This window comes from Seriola lalandi, unplaced genomic scaffold (assembly GCF_002814215.2).
Source record: "Seriola lalandi dorsalis isolate HSWRI2012SDOR001 ecotype SW California unplaced genomic scaffold, Sedor1 jcf7180002054249, whole genome shotgun sequence".
NCBI lineage: Eukaryota > Metazoa > Chordata > Actinopteri > Carangiformes > Carangidae > Seriola > Seriola lalandi.
In genome coordinates, this window is record NW_019524802.1 from 99755 (window position 1) to 123112 (window position 23358).

Genomic DNA, 23358 nt, shown 5'->3' on the forward strand with positions numbered 1-23358 from the left:
ACACACACACCCACCCACGCGCACACACACACATACACACACAGAGACACATACACACACATGCACACAACCACATACCTCCCCTTGTCATTTGTTTTTTGCATTGTCTTCAAAGAAACCTTGAATGGAGTCAGGGACAGCAAGCCAACAGCAATCAAGTGAAAAGTCACTTTTATAACAGCTTTAAAAGTCTGTTGGGGCAATCTAAACCTCATCAGATACCTGTCTGACAGCACCTGTACAGCTTTGTTGTAAACAGGATTAGCTCTGTTTGTTGTATCTATAGCTGTGAAACATTTTTATGTATGAAGAATATGAGGAAAATGGAGAACACCAAAATACTCAATTTATTCAAGGAATTTGTGTATAAAATGATCATTTAATAAACTAATTCTCATAAACTAAATTGTTATTATATCTAAGTAATTATTTAAACATAGTTAATTAATGAGCAAAACTGACAAATAAACAACTGAATTAAGCTAAGATGAGAAAATAAGCTAAACTAACTAAACTAAACCAAACTAAATTGCTAAGCAAACTATACTAAACCAAAAACTATTTTGAAATAAAAGTAAAGGAAGCTAAAATAAGCTAAACTAAAGTAAACTAAAAGGAACTGACCTAATTGCTAAGATGCATAAGATGCTAAGATGCATGATAAAGATGCTAAAATAGAGCTAATCTAAAACTAAAACACACTAAACTGAAGTAAACTAAACCACGCTAAACTGAACTGCAAACAAAACTTAAAGAAACTAAAATTAAATCTAAACTTAAACTAAAATAAGATAAGATATTTAAAGTAATAGCTAAACTAAGCTCAGATAAACTGCACTGAGGCTAAGATAAAATCGACTTAAGTAAACTAAGCTAAGCTTAACTGCTAAACTAAGCTAAACTAAAACAAGGACTAGCTACACTAAAATAATTTAAGATAAAGCTATGCTAAACTAAACTAAAGTAAGATAAACTAGATGCTAACTAAACTAAAGTAGCCCACATGATGTAAGCTAGCCAACATAACAAAAAAAATATACACCTACATACAGCAACACGCTTGTTATGTCACAATTCAGTGACCACATCCTTCAGAGGCTGCATTTTAAGACTAATTGCAACAATTACAGTGGCAGGATAGGCTGTTCCATTTCAAAGGCTCCTTCAAATGTGTCAGAGAAAAGCAGCTTTCTTCTCCTGGGCAACGAAGGATCCAACGGGTGGATTCTTCCCAAGATTCATTGTGCGCCGCTAATGAAAAGCAAAACTGATAGAGAGCCCGGGTATTATTAAATGTAAGTATTGGGTTTCAGCTCAGTTGAACAGCGAATGGTACAAATGTTAAAACCAAGAGCCTTAATACGTCGGGTTTTTGTGAGAAAAAAGTTAAATGTAGTCAAGGTTGCTAGGCAACAGGAGCCGCACTTTGAGAAAATCCTCCACAGGCCAGACCATCTCATTTCAGTTCACCCTTTGCAGTCTCCAATGCATACGAAGGCCACACCTTCATAGATCGCATCCCCTGAAGGATGTGGCCCCTGAATTGGGACCCAGTTATGTTGACCTAAAACTTTGGTTTTAAAGGTGCTATATAAATAAAGTTATTATTATCATCATTACATAAAATGAAAAAGAAATACAAATGCATTCACATATAGAATTTAAAACTGCATATGCAAAAAAACTACAACAGAAACTTCAGTATTCAAACTTATTCTGTCCTTATGATCTCAGCACAATGCAAAATATATAATCTCTCTTTGCTCTCATCATTTACAAATTCCCAATAAAATGAACAAATGTGGTTATCAGTTTCTCAGTACACCTTGATGCTGCAATAATACAATAAAAACACTAATAAAGTGTTTAATTCGATGTTGTTCCTTGTTCTGTCTTGCCTTAAGATACAGACATTTGCTCCAACAGAATAACTGAAATAGGGCGAAGGGGGAATATCTGTCTCCGGTGGCAGAATGTACCACTTGCCTGAAGACTTTAAGCCTGAATACAAGTTAATCTTTTTGCAGGGAGGCAGTGCAGGAGCCCCCCTGCAGCCCAGTCAGTGAACCTGGAGTTTCACAGTCCGTCTCATAAAGAGTTGCCCTGCTTTATGGCCTTATTGCCCAACATCACATGCCTTCAGTGCTGGGATATGATCTGAGATAAGGCAAGAAAGTACCGAAACAAGTCTCACTCTCCTCCTTCCTTGCGCTGCTTATTCAGGTAAATGACCTGGATCAGGAACACGCTGAAGTCTGATTTTCACACTGTTTACAAATACAATAATTAACGTATACTGAATGAAAGAAAGGCTTGAACAAACCTGTGTCCTTATTTGTGACATTAGTTCTTCATATAGGGTGTTAAGTATAGGTATATAGGTAAGTGGTTTTAATGGGAGAAACCAAGACGACTTTGGAAGATATCAAAGAAGGTCTAAATCACTGAGATGCCCTTATTGCATGCAAGTTTTATAAATCAAGTCTTTATGATAAGGTGATTACCTTATCCTTGACAGCAGCACACACCAAGGGCTGTAAAGGTGCAGGATTACGAGGTGATGGTCCATAAAGGGTTTGGCTCAGATAAGACGGTTTGTGGGAGTGAAAGACAGAAATGGTGACTTTATGTCAATAGAAACCAGGTTTTCTTACTGGCAATCAGGCCTTGGTTACATATTACTGCAAAACACCTGAATATTTGGCCACCTTTTTTAATTTAGGAGTCAATCATGGCATTCAATTTTAACAGGAGCAAATTTATGTTGATGTGTTTCCATTAGTGTCTGAGCAGATAAGGTCATAAAAATATTGCGGCCCATGAAAGGCAGCCATTTCAACCTTTAACCTGCTCCTCATTTAGTCATGCAGGATGTTTGCTAAGATGTGGAATGGTGTTAAAACTGAGTGTTATGTACTTCTGTGTACAACTATGTTGTTTCTGAGAAGTGCAGCATCTGTGCCAAAGAATATTCCTCTCTGATGTCTACCATTTTCTTGTGATTTTAGTCAGTCTAATGAACTTCATGTGTACATTGTTCTGCCAACAGTCACAATGAAATTCCTCCCCACTGAGGCCCACCTTTCTAATCTTCAAAATGGCTCTATTAATGAGGCTAATGGCATATGAGCGATACCACACCTGAGTGAAACTGCACAGGGTGACTGCTTCAGCAACTTCCCGCATTGCAATGCAAGCCTTCATGGCTGCAATCCATTCAGAGGAAACCATTAGAACAAACTGCTCTTAGGTGCAGCAAAGCAGACCGGGCATGATCATTTATGAACCAAATCACCTCTGGGTGCCCTATGCAAGGACAAAGGACAAACTGTCTGCATGCAAACTCTCATAACCATCAGCAAGCTCCACTGTGGGTGAAGATATGGAGTAAAAAAAAGGATTTTTGGGGTTTTTTTGGGGGGTTTTATGTCCAATCTAATCATTAGCTATTAAAAGGGTGTAGAAGATGAACTTTTTTCCTTTAGTCATAAGAAATTACACTTTTTCTGTAAAACGTTCTGTTGCATTCACAATTAGCTATTACTGTGAATAATTATCTAAGAAAATAATTTTGTGGAAGTATAAAAAAGTAAATATGCTCTATGTGGCAACAAATATGTAATTAATTGAGCTTGGTACAGCAATTTCATATATTGAGTTTTCATTTAACCTGATTTTCTGTCGATACAGTCCATGTGGTACTAATACTTATTCTGAGCCACACAGTACATTATTTTATTATTACATAATATTTTTCAGTCTTCTGCACAGCTCATCAAAAAAAAAAAGTTTATGTCCACAGCATGTTAAGTTAGGGAACATCTCCGGTTCATTGACTACTGTCAAATCTGCTTTATGGCTTTTCATGCAGAAATAAAAAAGATTAAAAAAGAGCAAAATCAAGCCTTACCTAAATACTCATTCAATGTTTTTAAACTTTTCATAATTTTGCAGTACTAAATTTTGCACTCCTAAATATAGTGATTGTATTCATCTTAAAACTATGACCAATAAAGGTATATTTTCAAGCCTAACTGCTTTACAAAGTATTGTCAAGTTTTACACCAGGATTTAGAACAACAAATATCCATATATACATAAAAAAAAGGATAAGAGCTACAGAAAAACAGAGAGAGATTTGTCATAAAGTCAAAGGCTTCCCTCGTGTGGTTAAAATGTGGAAGTGCATAAAACAAAACCAAAGCAATAAGACTCAATGAGCATTTCTGATTGGCCAATCAAAATATTAAAGACTTGTTAGGCTCACTATATGTTTAAAAAAACATTTAAAATCATAATAGACAAAATTAAGTATAGCTCAAATTACTTCTGATCTTTGTCTTTAAAACAACACCTTCTGGAGTCCAGGTACAATTTGCCAACTTTGTCTGCACAAATCTTTGTCTTTGTTTTCGCACCTTTTAAAGTGTCGCTACACCATATCCATAGTATCCTTTTTTTTGCAAAGCCTCAGCTATAAGTCTGACTTCTGTATTAACAGAAATAATATAACAGAAAAATGAGCCTATTAAAAGCAAGTTACATGTAAATTTATTTTATCCCAGCTTCTTCTGTCTTCTTCATTAAAAGTCTATCTAGCTATATATCTATCTACCTATTCTGTGAATGTATGAGTAGGCAGCACCAGAAGAACGTAGGAGGTGTGCTGTGTATATAGTAGACTGAGATCTGTGAGGTAATCAGGTGTTAGTCTATGTCGTGCTTTATAGGTCAGGTTGTGTATGGGCAGGGAGAAAGAACAGGACTGGTGTGATGTAATCAAATTTTATAGCTCTGGTTAGGATTTTTGCAGCAGTGTTCTGGGCAATTAGCAGACTATTAATAGATAATTGGGGTAGGCCAGAAAACTAGTAAAAATTTTATTTAAAAACTAATCAAGCCTCAATGAGTTGAATGCATTAATCAAAATCTATGCATCATATGAGAGAAATGGGCAGATTCTGTCTATATGATGGAGCTGGTTGAAAAGCTTAATTTAATTGAGAGACTTGAGAGACTGATAGGAGAGATTTACTGGGTTGAACTGGAATGTATGACTGTGCATCATCAGCATTAGGAATAATATTAGCTAATGGTAACATGGAGTATATATACAGCAGAGAAGATGACCTATGATGGAGCCTTGATGTACACCAGATTTAACTGTGGTAGAGTTACATTGTTATTATTATGGAGTACACAATGAGCTCTGTTTGGCAAACAGGGATGAAACCAAGCTTGAGCTGAACTGTAACTGTTTTAAAGATTTAAAACACATTTTTTGGGGGGCATTTTGCTTTTATTTGATAGTTGATGGTCTAGAAAGAGACAGGAAACAAGGGCAGAGGGACAGAGGTATGACATGTAACAAGGCACCCTTGGTCGCAGTGGTGTGTTATTTGCCTTAAGTATTCCACCACCAGATGCCCCAAAGAAAAAAATCTGAATGATGGAAATGGTTTGTCTTAGTCTACGTATGTGTAATTTCTTGGTTTATAAGCCAGTCTATTTATGATGTCAGCCATTTACATGCTCTTAAGATCTACTGACATCGTATATATTTGTTTTGATACTAAGTATGACCTCAATCCATCCAGTTTTAACACTGGGAGCTATGGGGCTCCAGGTCTATAACACACAAAAATAATCTAAACAAAAAGGTAAATGGGTCAGGGTGTTTTAAAAGTGTTATTTGTGTCTATGACTTTAATTGTGCAGCATACTACTGCAGCCTCGAATGGAAATCAACCTTGAACAGTATAGAAAAGGGAGACAATACAGGCAGATAAAGCAATGTTAATTTTCATCTCTGTATAGTTCCCCATGTGTATGTTAAAATGTCAGAATGTATTTTCATTTTCAAAGATTTTCATGCAATGACGCATTCAGAGTTAACACCATGTACTTCAACCTACACACCATGTAAGCCATGTGTCCAGTTACTGTTATTAACATATTCATGTGCCACTTTTTTCCCTTTTTATTGACATCCCTGATGTTTGAGTGTGACTCATTTGCCTCCTTGTTATGCCAGTGTTAAGTCCGCCCACGGGTCATCTCACAGTCTATGAGGCATCTGCAGAGCACAAACATTCACCACATCAATGAGAGCCACGCTCCAAACAAAACAGGAGGGTATTTTCAGCCTGAGCCAAAACAACAGTCTGCTTGGTACAATTCAGGTTATTCAAATGTTTTTCAGATCGAAACTGTGAAGAGCTGAAAAGAGCCTTTTCAGAGTGTATGGATAAAAATATATCGCAGTAAAAGGATCTTTTTAAAATCATTCAGAGATATGGATTTTAATGCCTCATGTCTGATGGAAATTGAACAGGAGCTGGATTTGAAACTGCTTTGACACTACAAAAAAAAACAAATTGGTAGAAAAAGGTTTGACAACAATATTTCCAGTGGGAAAAATCAAAAACATCAATTTGTTTTAGTTTCTATGTTTTAATGCCAAAGTTGAGACACCTCAACAGAATTCTTATGATCTAAATGGTCAAACTTATTGTCATACATACAATCATACAAATCTATCTTTCATTTCAAACAGCATGGGTTAGTTTCCTCATCCATCCAATTATCTGTGCGGTCTATACGTGAATGTGCTCTGACCATGAATTACAGCTCCGTGTGGGAAGATGGATGAAGGCAGCCAGAAGCAATGAAAGAGAAAGCAGGCAGGTATGTGGGGGGAGGAGATGCTAGTGGGAAAAAGCAAGAGTGTAAAACATCAGTGAAGGTTTGGTGAAAAGGCAGACCAGCCTCTGACGCACATCTGTTTAAAGTGTGAGTGAATACACATGTGAGACCATTATGATACACCTTTTTCTTTTTTTTTTTACATCAGTTTCTGTGGAATTGGCAATCTTTGATTCCTTATTCGTTAAACTTATTCCGGGTTTCATACTCACTAAGAGCAGCTGCAAGTGAATCCCAATACATTAAAGGGTTAAAAGGAATTTTCAAGCTTCAAAAGTATGAAGAAATGAGAATTGTTTTCTAATATTTAGGCAAAGTGTTCTAGTTAACTCCACAGAGTATCTTATTTCAACCACTTTGACCTCAGTCTGTCTCTAGAAATTATTCATTAGTCACTTGTCCTTTAATTTGTCTGCTCTCTCAGCTCTACTAACTCTGCTCGTTTCTAAAGATTTCAGTTGAAAACTCAGTACTCCTCATAAAGAATGAATAGTACTAATGCTATATTTTACTGGTCTCGTGTTTTCAAACTAATTTCCTACTAATAAAAACAATATAAATTAGTCCAGAATAGTGCAAATCTAAAAAAAAAAAAAGTAATCTTACATTACCACAAGACTTACTAAAGAATGTATTTTCATGGTAAATTTGACATGACTTGAATTCAGCATGACTGATATTGTGTGTTGGCAAGCCGTATGGATGAGCAGCACAACACTACAGCACCTCAAGAAACAGCTACGTGTGTTTGTGCTCCACATCTCTGAGTGAAAATCTCACAATTGTTGCTATGGACCAGTTCACACGAGACCACTTGAGCCTCAGATCTGAACCTTACAGCTTTAATACCTGGATTAAATGCCTGAAGCCTTTGTAGTATGTTCTTCTATATGTTATCCTACTCACTCTGTCAGTTCACACTGTTTAGCAGAAATCAGCTGTACTATTCTGTTGTGACGTTTGCTATATTTTCTCATGTTTTTTACAGCTTCGTCACATAATGCAACTGTACAACTAGCAAACGCATAAAAGGAACATAGTCCTAAACCCAATTTAAAGTGTAGAGAAAAGCAGCAAATATATATTATATATAAATATTCACATTTAAGAAGCTAGAGTGTGTGAATATTTTTGCTTTATATATTACTGAAGGCCACACTATATAACCTTGGAAAAAAAAGACATGAAACAATCTTCCCTTTACAAATGAAAAGTTAAAGTCATAAGCAATATAACCCACTCTTGCTCAGTTTAATACACTGAACAGTTGAGCTGCTACAGTCTTATTGGTCTGGTATGAACAGCAGCCTGGCTAATACCAGCACACTGTTATGCTAGGAATTAACATACTATTATACTTCAGTTGTTTGAGGACAGCAGCTGCTATTAAGCAAAAGTTAGACAAAGTTACTTTGGGAAATAAGCGTTTCATTTTCTTGGTGCGGGCTAGATAAAATTGTCACCACTCTCATGTTTCTATGTTGAATAAGAAAGTAGCGCAAGCAGCTTGTTAGCTTAGTTTAGCACAAGGACTGGAAACAACTAGATATAAACAAACTTACTTGAAGAGAGAGCTTTTGTTTTTTAGGAACTGGTAGGCAAATTTTGGTTAGCTGTGAACAGTGCCAGACTAGTTGTGTCCTTGTTTCTAGTTTTTATGCTAAGCTAAGTTAGCCAGCTGCTGGCAATAGTTTAATGGACAGATACGAGTTGCATCAAATATACACATGTAACTCTTGGTAACAAAGCGAATAAGTGAGCTTCCTAAATTATACAACTATTCCTTTAAATATGAAGCTACAGTGAGCAGCTAATTAGCATACCTCAGTATAAAGATTGGAAACGGGGAAACAGCTACTCTGCTTCTGTCCAAAAGGTTTTTAAAAAATTTGGCTACCAGCACCTCTAAAGCTCACTAATTAGCATCTTGTTTGTTTAAGCCATTCAAAAACCAAAGATTAAAACCACCTTTCTACCTTTGGACCAAGCTAGTCTGTATGTTAAACAAAGTTGACTGTATTCTGGTTTTGGATTACTGTGCAGATCTAAAACATTTCTTCTAACTCAATAAACAGGTCGATTTCCCAAAATGTCAAAATACTTATTTTAAGTGAATTATCAGCTCTATAAAGTGTACATATTTTCTCTACATCAACTAATGACAAAATAAAAGGCCACAGTGTAATAAGTCAACAATTAATTTTTATTTTATCGAGTTTATACGATTTTGGTTCTGTAGCAACCTACTGGATAACTCTAATGAAGTGCAATTGTACTCAAGCCGGTTACAGTTGAGAGCAATGACAGGCACACGTTTTGTGCAAATTTAACAGCATTGGAACGGCTCCTACATATACACAGCAAAAATACATGCCAGAGGAAAACAATACTAAATCAGTTTACATTGACAATAGTTAGGAAGACATCCCTAAAAAACAATCCAAGCTAACACTTGAGAGATATTTCACATTTCACCCATAGCTGGAATATGGGAGCAAACAACTGAGTAAACTCTCAGTCCTTCTGCACAGCAAGAAATGTGTTGTTATCCAACTCAATGGACTAAACCTCTCCAATCTGCCCTCCCAATGTACACTTTTCATCAACATCCAGACATTGTGCATTGCCATTTCAAACTAATTATACTGACAAAATGAAAACTCAAAAATCAATGTGCTAGACAAGAGTTACACCTGCTTGCAGTTGGTTTAAGAAGCCCCAACACCAAATGCTTTGTCTTTCCTGTATGTCCGGCAGTACACTGGCAATGCAAAAATAAAGGTTGGGGATAATGCAACTTGAAAGAATCACAAGCCACATGAGACGACACAACCATCTGAAACACAGGGGTGTTGGTAGCCTTGATAAGGGTTGACTGCAGATGTTTCTATCTAAATCTCCTTCCTTATGCTGCTTCATAGCAATTGTTGGGACAAGAAACACATCGGCTCAGTCCAATATCTACATACTTAAAAGTGAAAGTTAAATAATGCAAATTATTCAGCTCCAAGATGAAATTTTGTTTGCGTCTGACAGTAAAAGAAATTATGGTTATTATCCTCCAAACATGCAGAAACACAGGATTATAAGACTGAAATCTATGTAGGCGAGCCGGGAGATTCTTGTAACCGGTCTGTATGTTATTACTCGGACATTACAGGCTAAGGTCTATGTATGTGAGCTTTATTTGCTCTGTCGTTCTTCACAGTGAAAATTTAAGCACTGACAAACTAAACATCCCTGGAAATGCTTGCACTGGCTCGTGTTGGTTCCAAAATGTCAAGCATGTTGGATGTTGTGACATCTTTTCTGAAACCGGCTGCTAAAATTTCACTTCTGTTGGAGATTTGGTTTAAATCCAAATTGAAAAAGTTTTTATATAAGCATCTCCAGACAACATAATTCCTTTAAATTAGTAATACAGCAGTAATAAACTGAACTCATGCTGTCAGGTTGAAGTATGTTCTCGCAAGTAACTCAACATGTGAGACCGACAATTTTGCCCCATTACCCAACTTCTTTTCATGATCAAAGGTTAAAATCTTGATAATGAATTAACTGGTGCACGCAGTATGACTTCACCATCTAAACTGGCAGATGGAGTGTCATAACAGAGTCTGGCAATGCCATTTGTGAAGGAAAGCAGATGCACCACTACATTCTACAGCTTTCCTTTATTATACAATCAAGGGCCACGTTGAAATCTTTTACAACCTAGAATTTTAACAGCATCAACAAAAACTATTTCAGTTGCATTCAAATGGCAACTATCAAAAAGTAAACTTACTGTAACATACATATTAAATAGTGTATAGTCCATGCAATTGCGCACGGCCGGTTTTGCATCATTATGGTATGTCGTTATTAGTGTATGGGAGACATCAGCCACCAGTGCATTTCCGATTTAGGTTCAGGGAGAAAAACTCCTCAACACCCATCAGAAACTTCTCAGCCAGACTTGAAGAGCAAGATGGCCACTTGGCCCAAGTAGAAGTAAATGAAATGCTTTGTCTCGTGGGTGACGTAGCTGCCGAAGTTCCTCCCAACGATGCAGTGCCAGGTGGGGTTGTACTTTTTGTCAAACTCCTGTAAAAAGGTCGGAAGAGCAAAATTAAGTAACTCAAAATCCAAATCCAGTGCCCTCAATATACAAATCCTGCCTTACATGTAATGACCAGGACTTCAGCTACCATTAAGTATACTGAGGTGTCAACTTCCATTTATTGTCATTACCTATTCATCTGCTGACTATTTTCTCAATTGATCAATTGTGGTATAAACAGAAGAGCCTGAAAAATCTTGAATCTGAAATCTTTAAACCTCTTATGTTATTCACAGGTAGTAGAAATCCAAAGATATTAAGTTTACTATCCTATATCATGAAGACAAACGGGAGCATTAAACCCTCACTTTGGTATCTTTGCTATCGAAAAAGATGCTGATAATTATGTTGATTGATTACTTGATTAATGATTTCAGCTCTAGCTCTTAACATTTGGGGGATTTTAGCAACCTGGGGGAGTTTCTAGGCTGGTCATAGTATTTTTAGACTCAGTATACTTAGATTGAACTACTATTAAAAACTACTATTAAATATGTGATAAATCCAAATTCTTGAAAAAGCTGTAGAGACCTTTCCCTTTGGTGTCTGGTGTCAAAATGCTTAGAGACGTGTTGGTGCTTCAGGGGGACTTGGTAATAAAAAAATCCTGGCTACGGCCCTGATCATGAGAGCCTTGTCTCCACACTGACCAAAAATAGATCTGAGAATAAAAAAAGGCTCTGAATTTGCAGATCATGTGCCACTGATGTAAGCTCACAGAGCTCTACTTGGATCCGTCCATGTACACGTCCTGTCTCACCTTTTTGATATAAGCTGCAATGTCCTTCTCTATGTTGTACTTCTCCATGGCCTGGGTGGCACAGTCCACAGCGTCCTGCTGCATGTCCTCGGACATGTCTGCGTTCTTGATCACAGCTTTCCTGTCAGTCATGGTTGAGGATGATGATGATGATGCCTGCTGAGGGAGGAAGGCGCACGTTCACTCGGACGTACTGCACTGAAAATTAACACCGCACGTGGTGGTGGTGATGGGGATGGTTTTAGGCCAGCCGGATCATCGCAAACATCAGTCACACGCAGAAGACTGGCCGTTTGGCACAGCGTTTTCTATCATTCGCACTGATTGATAATCATAACTTACACTTGTGTATTTCTATTTACATTCTTAACAAGACGATGACCTGAGCGTTGCATAGATTGGCCGCGAAACTTGATACAGGTGGAGTTAAATTACTTGGCTTAAATCACTTTCCGATAAAAGCAGCTTCTGCATCAAGACCAAAAGTATTAAATATATCTAGTTTATTATCTGCTCAGGCAAAATACGATCATTCCAATACAGTCTACATGTCTAGGGAAGTGAAATGAATTAAGACATACAGTCAAAGCTCACCATCATAGGAGAAACTCGAATCAGAAATATGTCAAGACATGCAAGTCAATCTCTTTCAAAATCATGAAATCTGCAACTCACCTTTTCTTCAAATGCCTGAAAACACTTCTTTGCTAGAATATGTTTCACTCAGCCGGGGGGGTGGAGGTTTAGATGATGCTGCGGCTAATTGCTTTTTAAAGATTTACACAATAAGCATGTAGGTAGGTTGGCTCTATGCTGTGCTCTCTCCAGCAGCTCCCCGCCCCTCTGCTGCATGCTGCACCCTGTCATTGGCTGGGCTGCAGCCTCCCCGTGTGTTGCAAGCGTTTTTCTCCAGCTCCTGTCTGCCGGCATCTTATTTCAACCCACAATGCATCATTCACAGTATACACCACCACTGACTGTGGGCTAAAAGGAAACGAGACCTTGGCTGCAGGTAGGTATCAGTCGGCTGAGTACAGGATTTTTCATCAGTCACCGTCACAGCTGATACACACCGGAGTTTTGAATAACGAACATAGACGCACGTAATGTGTTGGTGTGTCTTCCTTCATTTACATGAAAGATTATATGTATTTTTATTTTAAAAAAATCAGCCTTACTTCTGTTGTGGCTCAGCTGGTTGCAGTTTTGCAAATAATTTTTGTGGTTTTACAGTTGGCTAGAAGCAATGCACTGGTCCACAGCTTAATTACACAAACACAAAAGCTTTAAAATGGGTCATACATGGCTAATAAGTCTCATGCATTGATATTTGGGTTTATGTTTCAAATAAAAACAAACTAAAGTGTCCTTGTTTTGAAGTGTTTTATTGAAAATGCTAAGAGAAAAAGTAAGATTAAGCAAAATAAAACATACAAACTACTCCCAAATAAAACCCCTTCCCAACCGCCCCAATTTTTAATTAATTGCTTCATACCAGGCATCTACGATTCCATCCTTTGATCCAACTTCCTGGTCCTCAGTTTCGTTTTCTTGTAAAATAAAGCCATTATCACTGAAAAACTTTAAAGATAGGCAGGGGGAGGGCCTAATAGAAAAAAAAAAGTTGCTCTGGGACTCCCCGTTATTTAGTTCTGTAATCAACTCATTTGAATCCTGGAAAACTGATCCCGTTCCGAGCATCCATCCTTGCCTATCCCTTCCCTAATCGATCCACTCATCCAGCTCCAAGGATTGGGATCCACTGAGCCACTCCTCCAATCAAAACCTTGAAATACCAGGAAGAAAATCAGAGGCAGACCGTTAGAATAAAATGTCAAGATTTTTGGGCCTAATTTTTCCATGTTGTGCACTCATGTCAGATCAAGAAAAAAAAAATGCCACAAAAACTTATCACTCCCTGAAGTTAAAACATTTGAGGACATTTAAGTTAGAAGTGGGACGCTTTTGCAACAAAGTAGTGATTCAGAATTTTACATTTGACAGCAAAGATGTTACACTTACACCACAACACTTGATCTAGGACTGCTTATTCTGTCACAGGCCAGAGTAGCATGTTCAAAATTTCATATATATAACAAAGTACAGCACATATGGCTTTGTTAAATATGACATGCATGATATGGCAACCGATCAAAACGTTCAATTTATGGAATATGAAGCGTACCATTGCCTCGACCTGATTGCTCCTCAATTAGATGTCCTATCCTGACCATACAAATGAAATGTGATCCACAATGGTTTTATTCCAAATCACTTTAATCCTTCTCTTCAGATGTCTAAAGGAAGACACAAGGGTAAAATACAGTTAAGCAATGGGCTCCCCATCCAAACAGCCCACCCAACATATCCAATGAGAGAAGCTCATTTAAAAAAAAAAAAAAAGAAAGAAAAAAAAAAGAAAACAAAACTCAATTTTCAATACTTGCAAAAACATTGAGTGCAATTTATACCAACTCAACATTTTTGAAGTTCAACACAGCACAATTTCTAATGTTGCAAAAATTGAGAGGACAGGAAGGAGAGAGGGAGAAAACAAGAGGACGAAGCAGCTGGAGAGGGTGGGGAAAGAGTCAAGGGTGAAGGAAGGGGGTACATCTACATACCAAGATCATCCACAAGGACATCGGGACATGAAATGCAAAAATTAAAAATCAATAGCTGACATCTGGAGAAACTCATAAGAGGTAAAAACAGGGGGGGGGTGTACATCAAAAGGGCAAAACATCGGTGGTAGAAAGGTTTAGGAACGGGAGCGAGAGCGGCTGTGACGAGGCGAGTAGCGGGGCGATCCTCTGCCACGGCCACGGGAATTGCTGCGGCTGCGGCTGGCGCTGCGACTGCGGCTCCTGCTCCGGCTGCCACGACTGCGGGAGCGTGATCTTCCGTAACTTGGGCTGCGGGGACCGTCTAATTTCACACGAATGTAAGCAGTCTCACCCTGGCGGACACAAGAGAACTTGACATTGAAAAGACAACATTCCTCCCTATGGTGTAAATAGGATAGTTGGAAATGACGGCCAGTTGTGCTTCAAAACGTGGCATTTCCTCAAAGTACTCACCTGACACAGCAAAGAAACATTATCCATGACAGTTAATCAAATCAGTACACATACCTCATGTGAGCGGAATTTGGTGTTGTCCAGCTTTCGAACGGCATAGGTCATGTCCTCTTTGCGCACAAATTCTACAACCCCAGTTCCATCTCTGAAAACGTCAGCGTAGCACACATCGCCTGCCTCGCGCATGTGGTCTTTCAGGTCCTGCCAACTGCCACTCTGGGGGAGTCCTGAAAGACAGGACAAAAATGTTAGCTGACACACTGTATGCAGAAACATGGACATTTGACTGAACGGTAGCTGTAAGATTTGGTGAAAGGTATTTCAATTCATATTATTGCTGAGGTCAGCTTTAGTTAACAATATTGATATTATGCCAATAACCTTGTGTGAATCTCATTTTAGCTCATTTCTTATCGATTGCAGCGGTGTTATATTGTGGCATTATTTATTGTGGATGTGTGCAGTGTGTATTTTATGGTTTCCTACGTCTTCTGTGAAAGTAAATTCAATGTTTTTGTTTGGTTACACAAAACGATATTTACATCAACTGTTGTGACCATTTAAACATTTTGTTGAATGAATTAAAAAAATACTTAATGTCTTAAGCTAGATGATAATTTTCAGATGCAGGCCAACTACTGTGCATATCTTTTTATGTGGTACACATAGGGGGCTTTTAGAACACACTGGGGACAGCAGATGAAAATTAGCCTTCAAGAGTGACTGACTCATTAAAATTTTTTCCCTGTTGGTCAACAAGCATTATCCGTTACAAATAAATAATAAATTTGTGTTATATTCGGATTATCAAATGATGTAAAGTGACATTTTGTTAACATTATCAGCCATAATATACTGCAATTTTCTTTCAATAGGAGTTCTATTGTTTAACTTATTCCTGAATCTTGTTTGACGCCAATGATAATAATATTGTCCTGTATTTCATGCCATCAATTCCTCCCTGCATTAACTGCGAGCAAAACCTTATCTCAATGGTACGTGCGTCAAATTATGAAAAAACACTTCTCTAAATTCATTTTCTTTATTGTATTATGATTCCTTGCATGTATCCAATGTAAATGTGATAAATGAAATGATTAAATTATCCTTAATACGTGCTTGCATGCATGATCCATATTTGTGTTGTCCTAAATGAAAAGTGCACTTAACAGAGCTCAAAATATAGCAAACACTGCTGCAGCTAATCTGTAAGAAGTTCACTCCAGAGAGATAACTTCATAGAACAAGCAAAACAATACCAGCAGTCCAGGGCACCGCCTCCTATACAGAAAAAAATAAAAAAAATAAACTGTCTGTATGATAGCCAAATAAATGACTAACTAGTTTGCCTACCCGACACAATGACCCTGTACTCGGAGCGTCTGGATGGAGGCCCATATCTGCCTCTGGGAGCCCCGCCGATCCCTCCAAATCCACCTCTGGAGCCCCTGCCGCTCCGAGGGAACTCCACACGCAGTCTGTAGCCGTCGTAGTCATAACCATCACGTCCATAGACGGCATCATCGGCGTCCCTATTGAAAAACAGTACAGTTTAAACATTAACACTAACACACGGGGGGGCTTCAGAGTTCAAGATGCACATGCAGAGAAAATGCGGGCACGAACGGCGTCAGCCATGTTGGCGGCTAGCTTTATCTGGCTTCCTAATCCGCCTTGCAGACGTGCACGTAACTTAAATTTGTCTCTATTTTATTTAAAGAAAACATATTGCATTTAGTTTCTCAGTGGTTGCAAAGAATGCACGCTGGCGCTGACTAAACATTGCAATTCAAGGGTAAAGTTGTGAGTATTGGCGGAACTTACCTACAGGACAGAAACAAAGCAAAGTGGGTGTTCGAGTGAACATTAAGGACGTAATGAAAACAGAAGCACAAAAGCGATGTTTTTTAAAGTGTATAAGGTAGATTTCTACAAAGCACAAGGAAAATGCAAAGACGAAACCGAAAGAGCACACACAATGTTTCGTCGCGGGAACAAGGTGTAGGGAGTCCAGGGTATAGTCTGAGCCCGTCGGTAATGTGTTAGCACACGCGTTGGTTAGCCACACAATGGCGCTGCTTATGGCCTGACAAGCTAAACGTTAGTTAGCTCCTTACCTCGGGTCTTCGAATTCAATGAAGGCGAAAGGCGGACCACCTCTCCGGTTCTTCAGGTCGATATCTCGAATTGTCCCGTATTTATAGAACACGTCTTCCACATCTTTCGTGCGAATATCGGGGGGAAGATTTCCCACGTAAATTCGGCAATCGTTGTTCCCAGCAGGGCCTCGCACTACACCCGACATCGCTGCTAACGGACAGCTCGCTACTTAAGCTAATGGTTTGTTGCTGGCAAGATTCTTCACGGCTGGTGCAGCACACTGAGATCAGACTCCAAACGCGTGCAAGTCGTCGAACAGAACTGCAAAACAAACCCAAGAAAGGCGTCGTTTTCTGTGACAATCTGCAGGATATTCTCTGTGTAGACAATACTCTCGGCGCGGAGCTTGTTACTCCTGTTTTTCTTCAGGAACCGCGCTCCTTTACCGAGGCATTCATGAACACCGGAAACACTGCAGTCACAGAGGACACATCCGCCATACGAAATAGTCCGCCAATTGACCAGGTGCAGTGAAAACAATCAAGCATTTCTTTGATGATTTCACGAACCAGGCAAACAAATGTAATTCAATATTGTATGTGGGCTACATATTCAGAGCTACATGTCTACATTTTGAGGTGCAATACGTCGACATTCAAACTACAGACAGTTAGGTTACCCATTGGCCACCGACAATTTCTTCAGTCCTCTTGATCAGAAAGGCAAGGTGCTTGTCTTTTCGCCGTCTAACACACTCAGTTTATTATTCCACATATCTGAGGATGCGATAATGGAATTACTGCATGATTAATTTAGTCTAGAAGACACATTTCATTTTACACTGCAAAGCCTGACTTGTCCCATGCTTTAGGCCATCTCATGGTTTCTCCTGCAAATTTCATTTTTTCCCTTGAGAATGTGTTAAGTTGTTTCACACCCCCCCCTAATGTATGGAACAATGCACATTACAAATTAGAAAAATGCAAATGAAGCCTATCATGGGACAATTTTTGCATTTCAGTCTCAGAATCAGGTTTTTCTTTATTGCCCAAGTCTTTGTACACATACAAGGAATGTGACTTTGGTTTTTGGTCGCTCTCAATGTACTTAGTACATAGTTAAAAAGAACAATTTTCAGAGGAGAGATAGAAATAGACACAACTAAAAACATTGGCAGCAAAGTTGACTGAAGACAGGTAAATATAAACAATTAACTATTATGTGCAGACGAATAGGTTAAAAAATAGATGCCCATATAACAAGCAACAATAAACAACATATATTTATAAACAAGTCAAAGAATTTGTGAAAATTGTAAACAAAAATACAATAGTTCTAGGGTGCATATAGTGCTGGAATAAATACTGAATAACTTCATGAAATAGTTGGTTACATACAATATGTTTATGTATAATATATAGCCTACAGTTTGCTTAGATTTCTATTTGACAGTGATGATTATGATGATATACACATGTAAAGGCACAGTGTGTATTTATAACTGTAAGGTATATCATTCATAACTTGCAGGTACAGTAGATGTTGCAGGGTTATAGGGTACTTTATTACTGCTGACTCTGTTTTGACATTTTTCGTAAACTGATCCACAAACACTTTGGTATGGAACAATAAGTCATGAATGAAATACTTTGGACATCTATTATGATAAAGAGGTCTATAATAGTTGTTTATTCAAACTCACCACCAGGAGAAGTCTTACAGCTTTAATAAACCGATTCTGTCACTTACAGTATATGAGTGACACTATGGAATAGTTTAAGCTGCTATGCTATTTCATTTCATTATCAATTTTATTATCAATGCAATGCATATACTAGGTTCTCTAGAGGACCCAGTTTATAACTCGGAATTAAGGTTGGCATAATATTGAAAGAAAATAAGGTATGTTTGAGGAGAATGTAATTTTATTGAACCGGTATCCTTCATATATGAATATATATATGAAAACTTACTGAATTATCACATTTATTCACAGAACAATAACTTGTACAATGAAAGTGACAATACAATAAACAACAATGTACAATAAAATGTGTCATCAAATATTGTATGTGGGCTACATATGCAAAACCACAGGTCTACGTTTTAGGTGCGACCCTTCCTGTTGGTACCTACATGTTTTGCCTGTTATCAAGGCAAATATTAATTGACAAATTTGATTGGTGACGTATTTTATTTTTCTTCTCTGCTTCACCTGGGATGTTGTAACCAGTTTTCCCACTTATTAACTTTTCCCACCTTGTTACATCAACATGAATTATTTGTATATCTTACTTTAACATGTGATGCTTTAAAAAAAACTTAAACTTCTTTTAAAAACATGTAATTTTTTAATTTGCCACTTTCTTTTTCCTTCAATAGTGTGACTATCTGTCCATGGCTACAGGTGAAAAATAGCCTCTTGGTATATTTATGCAGTGGTGGAAGTACTACTTAGATCTTGTACTTAAGTAACAGTGGCAACGCCACTATGTAGAAATACTCTATTACAAGTAAAAAACCTGCATTCAAAATTTTACTTGAGTAAAACGGCAACAGTATTATAATTAAAGTATACTTAAAGTATCAAAAGTAAAAGTACTAATTTTGGAGAATGGCTCATTTCTGAATGATATATCTTATGTTATTGAATTATAATCAGTGAAGGATTAATGTACACATCACTTTAATGTTGCAGCTGATAGAGGTGGGGTTAATTTGAACTACTTTATAATTTCCTCTGGGATGTAGTGGAGTAGAAGTAGAAAGCAACATCAAATGGACATAATCAATTTGAGTAAATGCGCTTAGTTACTACTCATATAATATTCTCATATTCTGATTATCTCGTACTTGGATATATGGAATAACAACAACCCAAAACTATATTTCTACAAATATCAAACCATCCTCTATTTTGGATGTTTCTTGTACAATACAGAAAAAAATGATGTGATTTACTGAGGGTTAGCCTGAAGCCCTATCTTATAACTTTTGATTATCACAAAATACCACACCCACACCAGACTTTACCTGAACACTGTTTTATTGTTTGAATGTTTACATTTGAACTATGTTCAATTAGACTTTGAGACACAGAGAATACTCTTGAGAATGGTAACACACACACAAAAATCACACTGAGTTGTATTTTATTCTTGTGCTAAGTGTACTTTCTGCCAAGGGACTGCAGATGAAAATTAGCTTGAAGCTAATTCTGGTGCAATATTTCTAATTGTGCATGGTGACTTCTAAATGAAGAGTAAAACTAAACTAGAAAAATCCTCATGTTCACACACAACCATACAGAAACTTTGCACAACTTGAATATACTTCCACGGAATATGTGGGGGAATCTACGCCAGAAATTCAGCCGCTATTACTATTTAATTAACAGTGCTGTGATATAAACTAATATTATTCTTCTGCAGCCAAAATTAAATTTACTTACAGCACATGGCAAGTTAGTATTTTTGATACTAAGTAAGTAAATGCAGGATTTTAAAGCTTTAGTGATGGCACTGTCACAGTTAAGAGCATCCCGTGCAAAAAAGACAAAACAAAATTAAAGCAAGCATCTCTCATTCAGTACGTGCATTAGAAATATCCAAGGCCATGTTCTGATTGTCCTCATTTGTCAAGGCAAGAAAACATGCTGTCAGTTGTTTTCATGTAACATCATCATGAGTGTGAATATTCTGAAATATTGTATCTAGTATCTACATTACAATAATTCTAACATGTGTTGTTACGGTAATGAAAGGAACACACTGCTAACTGAAATGTGGCTTCTCATACTGTTCAGTATGCATGACAGGATCCATAAACACGCTGGTTAGGCTCACCATAGTTATCACCACCAGTGTACTTCCCCTGACATGCCAGACTGTTCACCTGCGGACAAACAAGACATTAAACAAGCAAGCAAACACAAAACAGGAAACAATACTCTGTGGTAAAGGATCACATCACATGATTTATCTGCAGTAAATACGAATAAATAAAAGCACCTCTGCTCTCTTGATGAACTGCTCAGTGGCGGCTTTCTCGTTCTCTTTATGTCCTCTCCAGGCTCTGAGTGCAGACGCCTGCAGGGCTCGGCCAAAGGAGAAGGTCAGGACCCAGGGTTTGGCCAGAGGGCAGTTGTTGATGGCATTGAGGTGGACGGAGGCCTCCTCTTCACTCTGACCGCCTGAGAGAAAAGCCACGCCTGCAGGGAAAAAGAAAATGTAACCTCTTTCTACTCTGTTTTTGCAGATTTCAAACATTTCTGTGCTTAAATCCTCTTGGCCTACCTGTGACCGCTGGGGGAACAGTGCGGCGCAACGCGGTGAGAGTTGCCATAGCAACCTCTTCTGGGCTGTACTTGGTGGAGCAGCTGTGCCCAGGTGTCACCATGTTGGGTTTGAGGAGAGTGCCTTCCAGGTACACGTGGTGGTCAGACATGGCTTTGTACACTGCAGCCAGGACCTGCACTCCACACATTGTTCCACCAAACAGACAGCAGAGTTCACTCCCTTTCACTTCTTATTCTTGTAGTAACAACTTCACACACCCATGCACATGCAGTATGTAAGAAAAAAGAAACCCACCTTCTCAGTGACGTACTGGCTGCGTTTCAGGTCGTGATCTCCATCAGGCAAAATCTCCGGCTCTATGACGGGCACAATCCCTTGCTGACCGAGAAAGGAAATATCAGAATAAGACGGACCCACAACATCACAAAGATACAGTATGTAGACAAGCTATATGATACTGAGTTGCTGACCTGCTGGCAGATGCTAGAGTAGCGTGCAAGAACATTTGCATTTTCAGTGATAGCAAGTTTAGATGGATTGGTGTCACTCATTTTGAGCACACAGCGCCACTTTGCAAAGACGGCTCCATCCTTTTTATACTGTGCACAGCGCTCTGACAATCCATCCAGACCTGTGGAAGAGGTTTAAAAAAAAAAATGTATAGATCGTCTTAGTAATGGGAATTTTCTATGGGTGGGATAGTTAGCAGTTCTCTAAACCAAAGATGTTTTTGTCTGACCCTGTGTGGTGGTTTCTCCACAGGTCCCTGCAAGGGGGACAACACCCTTGTCAACCTGAGTAATAAGGGATAGAGAAATGACAACAATGGTAACTTCTTATATACAGAAACAACTAATGATTAGTTCAGAATTCATTACCATATGGTTACATTTTTTAATCAAAAAATCAAGCTGTTATCTTAAAAGTGGTGCAGCACAATATGCCACATTTATATTATTTGGTACTAAACTGCCTCACCTTGACGCCAACCAGGATACCCCTGTCCCTGATCATTTTGACAAAGGGTACGCCGTTATCAGAGTGCTGGTACAGCGTCTCATGGAAGAAGATGACCCCTCCAATGCAGCTGTTGATGCGATCGTCCGCACTGAAGAGAATCTGCCGGTACTGTCTGCGGTTCTCCTCTGTGTTCTCCACTCCCACCTGGGCCAGCCGCTTAGCCATGCTGCCTGCAGTGAACATAAGGTATGTGATGTGCACACGAGATGTTAATATCCATACTATGCACTGGATGATCTTTATCAGTGACAGAACTCACTGTTGCCTGTGGTTGTACATGTTTTCTATAGTTAGTGAAGTGAAGAAAGGAAGCGAGTGCTACAGACCCACAGATTCATCTGCAGCCAGGATGCCCTTCCCTGGAGAAACTATGCGTAGAGCAGTCTCATGTAGCTCCTTCTTCTGCGACTCGGAGAGCGTGGGGAACTGGTGTGTCATCCTGAGTAACTGTCCGAAAGCCTTTGGTGGAAGATGTGACCTTATGATTCTATTATTCACACGAAAAGACAAGACATGGTATCCTTGTATGAGGTTTGCTAATGTAGAAAATGCCATCCGTTTCTCTCTCTCTCTCTTTTTCTCAAATGAAGCAGAACCACTTTAAGGTTGAACTATGATAGTGGCAACAAACTGGTCCTTTTAAGTATATTCTCAGCTGGGAAGTGTCTCCCTCTATAGATGCAGGTCTAAAAACATGAAGCTACATGCAGCTGTTTTGGCATGCAGGCCAACCATAAAACTTTGAGTGCACGATTATTTGACAAGAAAAGATTGAATACTTAAACTTCTTATAATTGTAGATCTGCAATGGAACCAACGATAAGCCAACAAATATGACCAAAATATTAAGATAAGTCTTCTTTGACATTCACATGTTACAGCAGCACCAGAACAGGCAGGAATAGGTACAACAGTGGCATAAAAAGTTAAAATCTCAAGACAAATGTGAAATTAACGAAACATTTCCATGGTGTAAAAGATGAAATGGAGTAAAAATGACATCTTTGCAACAAACTTAAACGAGATAAAATATTAAGTCCACTTTAAATACTCATGGATGCCCCTAGTTATCTCCATTGTTCTGTTTACATTAACCCGCTAAAAGCTGCAAGTTAAAAGTTAATAGCTTGATACAGGTGCACACGGATTTACACACTAAAGTCAGTGAAATAAATCTTTTAAGGAAGACAGGTGAGGTAAGCCCACTAACAGAGATGAGCAGCGAAAGGTCTTACCTGACACAAAGTGAAATCAAATGTGTCCCGTCTACTGATGTGATGAACACTGACGGAG

General features: G+C 38.4%; 3 protein-coding genes across 5 annotated transcripts; all 3 read right to left on the bottom strand.

The window, feature by feature from the left end:
- Nucleotides 1-8887: 8887 nt before the first annotated feature.
- dynll2a (dynein, light chain, LC8-type 2a) lies at nt 8888-12410 on the bottom strand. 2 transcript variants are annotated; one of them, XM_023404590.2, is made up of 3 exons: nt 12243-12410; nt 11568-11723; nt 8888-10791 (listed from the first exon to the last, which is right to left on the bottom strand). In XM_023404590.2, exons 2-3 carry the CDS (start codon nt 11697-11699, stop codon nt 10654-10656), a joined length of 270 nt encoding a protein of 89 aa, XP_023260358.1. In that variant the 5' UTR covers nt 11700-11723; nt 12243-12410; the 3' UTR covers nt 8888-10653. The 2 variants fall into 2 exon arrangements, with proteins under 2 accessions (XP_023260358.1, XP_023260357.1); XM_023404589.2 differs by having other exon boundaries at nt 11568-11726; nt 12243-12407.
- Nucleotides 12411-12936: 526 nt separating this feature from the next.
- srsf1a (serine and arginine rich splicing factor 1a) lies at nt 12937-17199 on the bottom strand. Of its 2 annotated transcripts, XR_002760705.2 has the most exons (5): nt 16765-17199; nt 16001-16179; nt 14702-14874; nt 13753-14526; nt 12937-13353 (listed from the first exon to the last, which is right to left on the bottom strand). XR_002760705.2 is itself a non-coding variant. In XM_023404588.2 (4 exons), the coding sequence occupies exons 1-4, from the start codon at nt 16950-16952 to the stop codon at nt 14329-14331; spliced, it is 738 nt and encodes a 245-aa protein (XP_023260356.1). In that variant the 5' UTR covers nt 16953-17199; the 3' UTR covers nt 12937-14328. The 2 variants fall into 2 exon arrangements, 1 of the variants encoding a protein (XP_023260356.1); XM_023404588.2 differs by having other exon boundaries at nt 12937-14526.
- Nucleotides 17200-19775: 2576 nt separating this feature from the next.
- On the bottom strand, nt 19776-23328 carry LOC111653854 (fructose-bisphosphate aldolase C-like). The gene is made up of 9 exons (XM_023404572.2): nt 23301-23328; nt 22392-22552; nt 22024-22235; nt 21785-21839; nt 21516-21676; nt 21340-21423; nt 21043-21217; nt 20758-20957; nt 19776-20641 (listed from the first exon to the last, which is right to left on the bottom strand). The coding sequence occupies exons 2-9, from the start codon at nt 22501-22503 to the stop codon at nt 20549-20551; spliced, it is 1092 nt and encodes a 363-aa protein (XP_023260340.1). The 5' UTR covers nt 22504-22552; nt 23301-23328; the 3' UTR covers nt 19776-20548.
- Nucleotides 23329-23358: the final 30 nt, after the last annotated feature.